This window comes from Anas acuta, chromosome 4, assembly GCF_963932015.1.
Source record: "Anas acuta chromosome 4, bAnaAcu1.1, whole genome shotgun sequence".
Classification (NCBI taxonomy): domain Eukaryota; kingdom Metazoa; phylum Chordata; class Aves; order Anseriformes; family Anatidae; genus Anas; species Anas acuta.
This window is the reverse complement of record NC_088982.1, coordinates 50,502,238-50,513,203: the sequence shown is the minus strand read 5'-3', so window position 1 is coordinate 50,513,203 and position 10,966 is coordinate 50,502,238. Positions and strand designations below refer to the sequence as shown.

Genomic DNA, 10,966 nt, shown 5'->3' with positions numbered 1-10,966 from the left:
CAGATGAAGAGAACCACAACACACACAAAGAACAAAAGACCTAACTCGAAAATTAATCTTGCACTGATATTGCCTGGCTCAGAAAACAGTATCCTACTGGAAATAAAATTGGGTTAGGTTTACTAACTCAACAATTCTACTTCTTGTTGGGAAAATAGGACATAACTTGTTGGATAGGTGTTTACATTAGCAGCTCCTTGCACGAGTAGATTCTTATGGGAAGACTCTTAACTTCCCAGGATAACACATTCAGCTGAACTGAGCCTGACCGGTGTTTTGAAAGTACTTAGCTGTGCTTCCTAGTCACTTAGGTAAATTATAATGGTCTGTTTGTTATCTATAGATCTTAAGGGCTATGTAAGGTAAATGGTCCTACTTAAACTGTAGTTTGGTACAGTTGCAGGACTAAAAATGAAATTAAATGTAGAACAGGGTGGTTGTAGGGGTCAGAGTTCTGAGCACTAATTTATGCAATCAGAACAGTTTTCCTATATTCAATATAGAGCAGAAAGGCAGGTTTTGGCTTGCAGTAAAATACTACTGCCAACTTAAAATCAGAGTCTACTGCTAGTTACCAGATCTAAATAAACAGTGGTTCAAAATGCTGGATTACAACAGTACCAAGCTGTGAGTTTACACTTCTGCCAAGAGCTGTTATTGAAAGGCTCTCTAAACCGATGCCAAAATAATATTAATCACTAGAGTAAAATGCATATGTGACTTCAAGCCCTTCACAGCAAACTACCGTATATCTTCATCCATATTCTAGCTTAAACATTCACTCTACAAAGCAACATGAAGCTTCCAGGATTTCTCAGGAAATAGATGGCCTGCAATATCCTGATGAGTTTTCCTCCAGTGACACGATTTTTTTTTCATCCTCCCACTGCGTTTTCTCCTTCCATTCATCATGTATATATAGCCAACCTCACGGAACTGCAAGGGGAGCTGGCGGGGATCCAGCACAACCTGTCAGCACAGGCAGCAGGAAGATGGTGACTCAGCAGAGGTACTGAGTGTCTTTGCAGTCTGCTGCAGTACTGCTCGCTCACAACCTTCCTGGAGGCAAATCTCTCATCTTTTACACTGAATGTGTCCACAGTTCCTGCTCATCCTTATTTTGATGAAAAGGAGGACATGTCCTTCTTTGAACCTGAAAACATGGAGCTGCCCTACAGAAGATAATAACCCTATGACCAGAAGCTCCATGTGATCTAAGGATTATTTAAGGCTTAACCTGAGAAGGAGGCTGGTAATTTTGTAAAGCAACTCGTTAAGAACAAGATCTTCACTTAAACTGAAATATTAAAAACTATTCACAAATAGCATAATGTCACTCTTTGTGTGATGCTGCATTCTATACAACCATACAGAACAGCTGACATAAAAATCCAACATACTTGGTACGTATGCTGGGATTGCTTATAGAAAACTTAAATTAGCTGGAGTTAAGAAGCAGGCTGTCTCCTAAAGGAGCTATACTGAATGGTACACAAGCACATCTGCCTGGCCGATGGTGTATTAAGATACTTTGTCTTGGTCCTTCAAAATTCATTTTCTTTAATAACAAGAATTTAAATGGCTCCCTCTTGTGGCAAGAGAAATGCAGTATCATGTTCCGCAAAAGCCTGTTGAACAGAAATTAAACGTCTTTGTATTTATATTGCATAGTCTAGTCATCAGTACCTTTCAGTGAATGATCAGGAGACTGCACACGCCTATTCCTTACTGCTTAGGTACTCTTGAAATTATCTAAAACCTGTAACTAAGTGTGGCTTGAATGGTTCCCCCTAAATTGTATAAACTTGAAAATTATGGAAAGACAGATGATGAATTACATGCATCACACCCCATCTAACCTGGTAGAGCAGAGCAGACTTTGTGTCTTGCACAGAACTCTGCCCTTAAGTCTCTGGAACACCTGAGCACAGTCTCTGAATAGAATAGCTTTATTTCTGATATTTCTTTCACAGGTGGGCAAATCTGAACCTTGCAAGGGGTGGGAGGAAAATAAATTAGCTCTTAAAGAAAGCTTTGAGCATAAATGAATCTGTGAATGGCAGTGGGTAAATATAAACCAGATTTCAACAACTCTGTTGGTTTTTCCTTCTTTCTAGAACCTAGTAGCTGATAAAAGCTTTGGCTCAGCCTTTTGACTCGTGAAGGCTTTCTTCACAATAATTAATAGCTATGAAACACTGAAATGAAGAACAGATTTTGTCACAGAATGGGGCATGCTTTGGTAGCTTTGGATATCAAGCAACAACCTTGGAGACATACAGGAAAAATCTTTGTAAGACATATTAAGATCTTGGTGACCTCAAAGGGTGAATTAAATGTATACACAGGAAATATCTACCACAGCTTTTAAGTAAGCAGGTCTGAAAAGTTTTGTATCAAGACAACAGAGTGCAGTTCTGTGCTCTTTCAAAGAATCTGTTACTGCATATCTATGAAGGCTTTAAAAAGAAAGAAGAAAAAAGGGTAGGCTCTCTGCATATTAGGACTAATGCAGATGGCCTTAGAGCTTGATAAAGCTACTTTGCAGATTGATCTCTGAGGTAATCTCTGATAATGCTGATTCAGAAGTCTGATAGCATAGGCACAGGAGACTGTTTACAGGTTTGAAGTAGGGAGCTCTAAAATACTTTATTGTATATTCTGCTTTAGTTGCTCATCCTTTGTAAAAAATCTTCCATGTCACAGCCTTAGAGGTTGTTAACAGAAGGGATGTCAACACAGTTAGCAATACCACATTATAGAAATGCTTTTCAAGTCTATGACTTCAGAAGTGAGAACAAATTGTTTGGAGGTAGATATGCACAGATGGAGCTACTGTTTATTTACAGAGAGAAAAAAATACAATGGTGCACTGAATAATCATTTTGTATCTTACAGGGTTGTTTTTTGTTTTGTTTTCAGAGGAGGCCTGCATGGTAAAACTGTGCGGAATCTCACAACCTCTTATTTCTAGGATTCAAAGAGGAGCTGAGGAGCATAAAGACTTAACCGAGGAGTAACTGATAGTTTATCAAACCTGAAGTGTGTACTTAAGTTCAGAACTGCTGTCCTGAAAACCTCTTCTTACTACCTTGGTCTAGATGTATCTAACCTCAAAAACACCCCTTTTATCTATCCAGTCATGCAAAGTTAGCTTTCTGAACATACCACACCATGGTCTTAACTGAACCAAACTAACTGACTTGTAGCTTAAGCCTGATGGGAAAAGATCAGGCAAGTGGGCACTTCATCTCCTATTTCTCATAGGGTACTCATTCCAAAATTGTTTGTAAGATTTACATAAAAGAACAATGAGATACACTACACATCTATATGTTCATAAATACATGTATATGCATACATATATGTATATACGTATGCAAACTGAGTGCTCATTTTACTTTAAATATGGTCAAACACTGTTGCTCTTACCCAATAACCTAGTGGCTGGGGCACCTGCCTAGAAGCATGAGATGAATTTCTGTCTTTCCTCCTGGATTCTGTGCCTCCTTTTTTCCTGGGGTATCACCAAACCACAGACTACTCTATAGGAGAGATGCTTGCTTTCAGGCTTTTATAGCTTCTGTGGAGCAAAATATAAAAATTAAAAATTAGAAAAATAAAAATAAACAAACTGATCTATAAATCTCACAGGAGTTCTATCTTCAGTGAAGCAGTAACGGCCTTACAGCTTGGGCTTTTGAGGGCTGTCACTATTAACACTATGCCAATGCTGAAGTATTTCTCTAGTTAAGTTGCATTTTTCCAGCAGAGTTCTGCTTTGTGAGATATGGGCATATCTAAAATGGATCCACTGTAAGGTCACTTCACACCTCTACTACTCCTCTCGCAATGCTGGAATGCCAGATATCGTAAGAGGCAAATGTCAAAAAGACAAAATGTCAAACTGACAACAAGTTTTCAGAGTTTTCCACCTGTGAAAAGGTTCTATGTTCTTCTTGACAAAGTATATAAAAGCCTTCAAGATGATTTCATTCCTTTGTTATGTAGCAGAAGATTAATGTGGCAGGAACACACACTTGAGACTATAAACTAGGGCATGAGGCACGTTCAAGCTATCCCTCTCATGTAGCTCTTGCGTTCAACTTAGTAAAATTCTATTCATGGAACTGAAAATGATTACTTGAAGTGTTTATTTCAATAAAAAGCGGGAAGAGGAGGGCTTGAAAAGTCTCTGCAAAGCTACGGGTTTGGAGGTGAGGTTAATTAAGGGATTAATTAGTTCCTTAAGGCTACCTCCTAAAGGAGCTATACTGTACACAAGGTCATCAACCTGCCCAATCCTATATTAAGATACTTTGTCTTGGTTCTTCAAATTTATTTGCCTTTTTTAATAACTAATTACTCACAGCTAATTCCTTAATTAACCTCACCTCCAATGGGAAAAAAGCCAATCCTGAAATAGTAAAGGGTGGTAGAACTTAGTACTCATCATTAGATTTAATGCTGAAATGGGAAATATCACTGCCTCAGGTGTCACTGAATCAACTTGTTGCATGAGGTATGAATTCCAGTAAGCTGAGCTACGGTATATATTGGATATCCCCCCCCCCCTTTTTTTTTTTTTGGGGGGGGGGGGGCAGCCTTATTCTCCTAAGAATTAAGAATTCAAAGTCACCTCCACCAGGCTACTGAGGAAAACCCCATTCCTTCAGGCGCCCTTTCATCACACTTACGGTCTGCTATTCTGGACATTATGAAGCAACAGCGAGACTAATATTAGAAAACACAGAAAAACACATCAGAAACCTCAGGGCAGCACTCCTTACGCTTCCCAGAAGAAAATTAGGTTTGTGGCTTGTTAGCGAGCTTTTGCATCTTGATTCTGCTTAACCTCAGGTTATGAAACATAATCCATCCCTTAAATGAGCTTCAAATTTGGAATTTAATATTCCTTCCTTGTGTGTGCAGGATTTCAGAAAGTAATTCAGTGCGAATGAGGATTTAAACAATTTTCCCAGCTGAAGGAGGAGATTTTGTCCTTGGTTGTCCTGTACCTCTGCGCTATCAACCTGTGCTTTCTGTGAAGTCCCTAGCTACTTCTACAGTTGGGAAACATCCTCCGCCAGGATCAAGCTTCCTGTAACACACTCCGTAACTTCTAATAGTGAACGCTGCGGCCAGACTTAATCTTACCAAGCTTTTGTGTTAGCGATGCAGCTGACACACAGCTAACACCAGGTCGCTCGGCCCCTCAGCACCGCGCCACCGCCTGCGCCCCCCCCTCCCCTCAGCCCCCTCCCGGCCGTTGACCGGCGAGCGGGGCGTGCGCACGCGCGGGGCCGCGGCGCGCGACCTCGGAAGGGGCGGGGCGGGGCGCGCCGCGCGGGGATGCGGCCGGCGGGAGCATGACAGGGGGCGGCAAGCGGCGGCCGCGCGGGGCGGCGGCGGCGGCGGAGGCGGTTGGCGAGCAGGTGGCGGTTGGCGGGCGCGCGGCGCGGCCGTTGGGTGGCGGTTGGCGCGCGGCCCCCGGGCTGAGGCGGGGGCGCTGCGCTGCGGGCGGCCGCCGGGAGCCCCTAGGCCCGCGTCGGGGCGGGCGGGGAGCCGGGTGCGCCGCCTGGGCAGGGCAGTGGCGATGGCGCTGGGGTTTGTATTCGGCTTTTGCTCGGTAGTGCTCGGCTTCCTGGCAGTTTGTAGAGCATCACAGGGATGATGCTCTAACCCCCCCCCGCCCAGGTTTGCTGCTGCAGCGGTGTGTGCCTGGAGGGAGCATCTCCACTCCCGTTTTGGTTCACCTTACATCTTCTATTTATTTATTTATTTATTTTTACAGCTACTTAAAGTTTTGGCTGCATCTAAAATGTTAGGCTGTAAACTGCACCAGCTCAGACTGGGACTAGCAGAGTGGCACAGGTAGTAAAGACTCAGAGGATTTACGTTCGTTAACCAGGCATGACAAAATTGTGTCCCTGCTTCTAAGTGTTTGTGTGATGGGAGTTCCCTAGAAGCAGGCTGCTGTGTGGCTAAAAACTGCCGTTTTAACATAATGCCGAATTTAGATTAAGATTGCTTAGTCCTTTGTTTGATGAGCGCATAAAGGTGCTTCTTTAGGGCACATTGACCCGCTGATATCAAAGTAGTGCTTTGCTATTTTGTACATATTAAGAACTTGTTGGGGATAACAAATTCTAATGCTTGTTATAACACTCCTAAGGGTCTCCATGCAAAGTAGATGTTCTAATCTGTATATAGGCTATTCTAAATAACAGGCCCGACTTGTGGTCTTGGTCGTTGTTTTTCTATTAATACAGAGGCTTTGTAAAGCTCTTCAGTGGAACTGGCAGGAAGCAATGAGATTAACTTTTCTTTCCCTATCTGTAGTGTGAAAAAAATGGGGATGTCAAGAAGAGAAGGTCAGATCAGGCAGATATACCTGATGCTCTTCGTCAAGAAGCAGAAACGTGCTACCAGCTTAGGCTACCTGAAGACTTCTACCAGTTTTGGAAGTTTTGTGAAGAACTAGATCCTGAGAAACCAAGCGGTAAGTTTTTGGATTTTATTTATTTTTTGCCTTTTCTAAATTTCAGAAAAAACAGCCTGAAGGTAGGCAAACTGGAGGCTGTCAGATGCATTCTCATGCTGCTTCAGTTTGCAGCTCAGATGGCAAGATATTTACATGAGTATAAACAAGAATACTGGAGATGATCACAAAGATGTCAGTCTACTTCAAGCTTTCTGAAATAAAATTAACCATGGCACGTAAAGGATTAAATGTTATCTAAATCTGCCTTTCTTGTAGGTACATTTAAAATATTAAATATTGAATTAAAGTTTCCTCGTATCAACTCAGACTTCGACTCCCTAAAAGTTATTATGTAACAGAATATGAGGTCTCAAGGTGCTCTAGAAATGCCACTTTATTTTCCAATGAAAAGTATATATAAGTTAACTCTTAATAACCTAACTTTTGAATGAAAGCTGATTAAACAAAAGAACATCTCAACTTTCCTTGTCTGGTAAACAGTACGTGTGACTGGATTTATGGACATTTTTGGTAGGTGAGTGACAGAGGAGTGTCTTGGTTTAGCTGTGCACCAGCCAGAAAGTAAAACAATTCGTGCTCTGCTTTTCAGATGCACTTGTGTCAAGTGTTGGACTTACACTGGTTGGACCATATGACATTCTAGCTGGAAAACACAAAAAAGCAAAATTAACAGATGTGAACTTCAATCTTCATTGGAGATTCTTCTATGATCCCCCAGAATTCCAGACTATACTTGTCGGGGATAGCAAAACACAGTATCACATGGGATATTTCAGGTATTTAATTTAATATATGCTCTTGTTATGATAACAGTTGCATGTTACTTTTTCTCCTCCATGTTTTCCATGACACAGGATTTGAGAATGAAATGTATACATTAAAATAAACGCCAAATAAATGTCTCTCTAATGTAACAGAATATTAGCACATGGGTTGATACCTTTAATAAATTAAGATCAAAGATGTTGGAGTTGAAGACTAGATTTAAATGTTTATTAAACACACCCCTACATCCCTCCAGAGCACCTTCTGGTTAGTTTTATCTCTAGCCATAATACTTCAAAGCATTATAAAATAAGGGGAGTATGCATTCTCTGTGTGATTATTGATATGAGCTCTTTTCAAAGGCATACTTTTAAGGTTCTAACGTTTTAGACCTAATATTGCTTTTGTAAGGTCTCTGAAGGAGATGTCAGCATGGCGAGTAGGCAAACTAATTTCACTTTGAAATAGGAGAAATGGACACAGCTTGAATATTTGTATGTACTTTTTCAAAAACAGGGATGTGCCAGATGAGCTTCCAGTGTGGGTTGGTGCAAATGAAGCTAAGAAGAACTGTCTGATTACTCCAGTTGGTGACAATGTATTTGCTGCAGTCAAGTAAGGTTCATATTTACTTTTATTTGTAAAAAGTACTATAGAAAAGAAACTGTTAATCAGGACATGTGAGAGGAAATAATGCAGCTATGTCTTTCTTGCATATGTAAAAATGCATTATATAGAGAGTGACGACAAGCCCTGTTTCTGAGCTGGGGCAGGGTAGCATTTATGTGAATATATAATTCCATATGATGCATTAAGCTTTATATGGTCCTGCATCATGAACTTAAATAACAGAAGTGTGAATACTTCTATTTCATGGCCTGTCAGTTAAAAATGGAAAGCTCTCTAAGGACAGATGCATGCCAATAAGTGAAAGCAGACTGAAGAAAAGGTTCCACAAACAACCCATGTGAAGTGCAGAGTTAAATGATGACATTTGTTTTGAAAGGCCCACAATGAAACTCATCAATATGTATTTATGTGCATGACTTGGATGACAAAGAGCATGTAAGTCACTGAAGCAGTAAACTAAATTCTTCAGATAGACGGATGAACAGCAGCTCTTTTTTGTGAGCTCAACTCACAAACAGAGTTTGTGAGAATCTTCAGCACCTGCAGATAGCACAAACTGCTTTGTAATGCAAACACAGATAGAAAAGGCCAGAGTACTTTCTGTGCCAAGCTTTGCTTTCTGTGGTGCTTGTTGTTGACAGGCTTGCATTCCTAAGTCTGTGTATAAATAAATCCTCCACTGCTAATCTTCATTATAAGATTTGGAGGTTTAGTGATTGAAGGCTATTCATTTGTTTGTTTTCTGTTTAGCTCTTTTAAGACATGTTTCTTCTGTTTACAGATTATTTTTGTCAAAAAAACTTAAGGAAGTGACTGATAAAAAGAAAAGTGCTGTTTTGAAAGAGATAGATGAAAAACTAACAAGAACAGCAAAAGAATTGGGTTATTCTCTGGAACAAAAAACCATGAAGATGAAACAGAGAGATAAGAAAGTATGACTTTACTGATCCACTGGAGAGAACTAAGTTCTGTTAAACTGTTTTTTTCATTTATTTACCTGGTTTTTCTTTTTCTCTCTCTTTTTTTTTTTTTTTTTTTTTTTTTTTGGGAATCCTTCTATTCAGTAAAGAAGCCTCATTTAGGAATATCCAAATCTCTTTCTATAAAACTTCAGGAGAGGGAAGATCAGTACAAATGTGTTCCAAATAATGGGATTATATCAAAACACTTTACTCTTCTACAGCATAGCTTGCCAAGTAAGGCGTTAAAATAAAGAAAAAAAAAATAGCAGAAATAGTCTAAAACAAATGGGGAGCATTGAAAAGACTGCCTCATAGTGAAGGTCCATGTAAACGGTTGGGTTGGATCTATGAGAAAGAGTAACATTAAGGATGATGAGTATTAATAGATGATTTGTTTCCATACCTATTAGAAGTAATTATGGCAGTGGGGATGGAACAAATGTAGTAAAATGCACAAAATATACAAGTGACTGCAAGCAGTCCTAGATTTCAGAACTTCGCTGGAGTTTCTGGTTATCTGAAACTTCAGTGCTTAAAAATAATTGCTGTATACTTCAAGTTAGTGTCCTTGAGCCTAGACACTGTATTTGGGTTGGCCACCAGCAGCCAGGTGTTGATGTTGTTTAGTGACGTGAGTGGTTTTATGTCACGGTGTTGACTTATGGTACTACGTTCGATTTCCTGTCTCTTTATTTAGGTGGTGGCCAAAGCATTTCACGGAGCTGGCCTGGTTGTTCCTGTAGACAAAAATGATGTCGGATACAGAGAACTTCCTGAAACAAACGGTAAAGATCTTGTTCACCATATTCTTCTGCTCTGTTAGTAGACAGTCTCCAGTCATATACCTGCTTTGCAAAAGTAAACTGCATTCATGTTTTCTGCCTGAACAATACGAGCAGTTGGGACTAAAGGGGAGATATTTTAACTATGAAACTTGTGCAAATAAGTTTGTTTTATTTAAGTAAACCAGATGAGAATCAAAGAGACATACTAAATATGAAATAATAATTCCTAAAGTAGTAGTTCATGCTACAGCCATGCAGGAAGTAGATTCAAAGAATTGATGTACATTCAGAGATTTGTGGGTTTATTTCTTGTTCCCCCTCCTCTTCTGGTGTTGTGGTAACCAGAATTAGTTCCTTGATGAAAGTTCAACACATGAACGCCCACCTCTGTGTGGGGAACTGAGATGGATGGGCATGGGGTAAGAATGAGCTGCAAAGGGAAGGGGGGAGCTTTTTCACCAGCAGCTTGTATCTGAATGTGACCTGCAGGTACACTTTTGGCAGAAGCTGCTTCCATGCCATATGTTTCTTAACTTAAGCATTGAAGTATTTCTGCTTTTATTTTTGCAGCTAATCTTAAAAAAATATGTAAGGCCATTGTTGATGCTCCTACTGATGAAGAGAGACTGAAAGCGTTTGCCCCCATCCAAGAAATGCTCACCTTTGTACAGTTTGCTAACGACGAGTGTGACTACGGGATGGGATACGAGCTGGGTATGGACCTGTTCTGCTACGGGTCACATGTAAGTACTACAGCCCCCGTCACAACATGAGGCTTATGTGCAGTCATAACAGCACTGTGGGCCACCGGGCTGTAGCCCTGGAGAGCCACGGTCCCGTTCTGACCGGAGCCGGGCTCCTGGTGCGGAGGAGCCCGTGTAAATGCCCGTGGTGTGCCTGGTCGCCTAGCCCCAGGTACAGCGCACCTCAAGGTGCTTGTGCTCGCTCCCTGTGGGAGCGGCGGGGGCTGGTGCGGGCGGCAGCCGGGCTGTGCCCAGGGCCAGTCCCGGGGGGGCGGCAGGCGCTGTGTACTGCAGCGCGGGGCGGGCGGGCGGTGGCGGGGCGGGCGCGCTGGTGGCGGCGCTGACGGCGGCCGTTGTCTCCCTGTCGCGCAGTACTTCCACAAGACGGTGGCGCAGCTGCTGCCGCTCGCCTACGGCCTGCTGCGGAGGGGCCTCTTCGCCCGGATCATCGAGGCGCACCTGGCGCAGCGGCGGGACGAGCGCCTGGACCAGCTGGAGCCCTGACGGGCGGCGCGGGGCGGGGCGGGGCGGGGCGCGGGGCCGGGCCGAGTAAAGGTTGCTTGCACAACACCGCCT

General features: G+C 42.0%; 1 protein-coding gene and 1 long non-coding RNA gene across 2 annotated transcripts in view; one reads left to right on the top strand and one right to left on the bottom strand.

Moving 5' to 3' along the window:
- Window positions 1-5,273, bottom strand: part of LOC137856161 (uncharacterized) — a 69,970-nt gene extending 64,697 nt beyond the window's left edge. The window contains exons 1-2 of the long non-coding RNA XR_011096238.1: window positions 5,158-5,273; window positions 3,433-3,583 (exon numbers count right to left, since the gene is read on the bottom strand). This is a non-coding gene — a long non-coding RNA (uncharacterized lncRNA). The remainder of the gene's footprint in view (window positions 1-3,432; window positions 3,584-5,157) is intronic.
- A 29-nt stretch (window positions 5,274-5,302) lies between these two features.
- HPF1 (histone PARylation factor 1) lies at window positions 5,303-10,958 on the top strand. The gene is made up of 8 exons (XM_068681221.1): window positions 5,303-5,435; window positions 6,343-6,502; window positions 7,095-7,281; window positions 7,787-7,885; window positions 8,682-8,832; window positions 9,560-9,647; window positions 10,218-10,390; window positions 10,763-10,958. Exons 1-8 carry the CDS (start codon window positions 5,370-5,372, stop codon window positions 10,892-10,894), a joined length of 1,056 nt encoding a protein of 351 aa, XP_068537322.1. The 5' UTR covers window positions 5,303-5,369; the 3' UTR covers window positions 10,895-10,958.
- Window positions 10,959-10,966: the final 8 nt, after the last annotated feature.

Coding starts and splice junctions, on each gene's coding strand:
- HPF1 (XM_068681221.1), top strand. CDS start 5,370: ATGACAGGGGGCGGCAAGCGGCGGCCGCGCGGGGCGGCGGCGGCGGCG. Junction 7,282..7,786: donor TATCACATGGGATATTTCAG/GTATTTAATTTA, acceptor TTTCAAAAACAG/GGATGTGCCAGATGAGCTTC. Junction 8,833..9,559: donor TGAAACAGAGAGATAAGAAA/GTATGACTTTAC, acceptor CTCTTTATTTAG/GTGGTGGCCAAAGCATTTCA.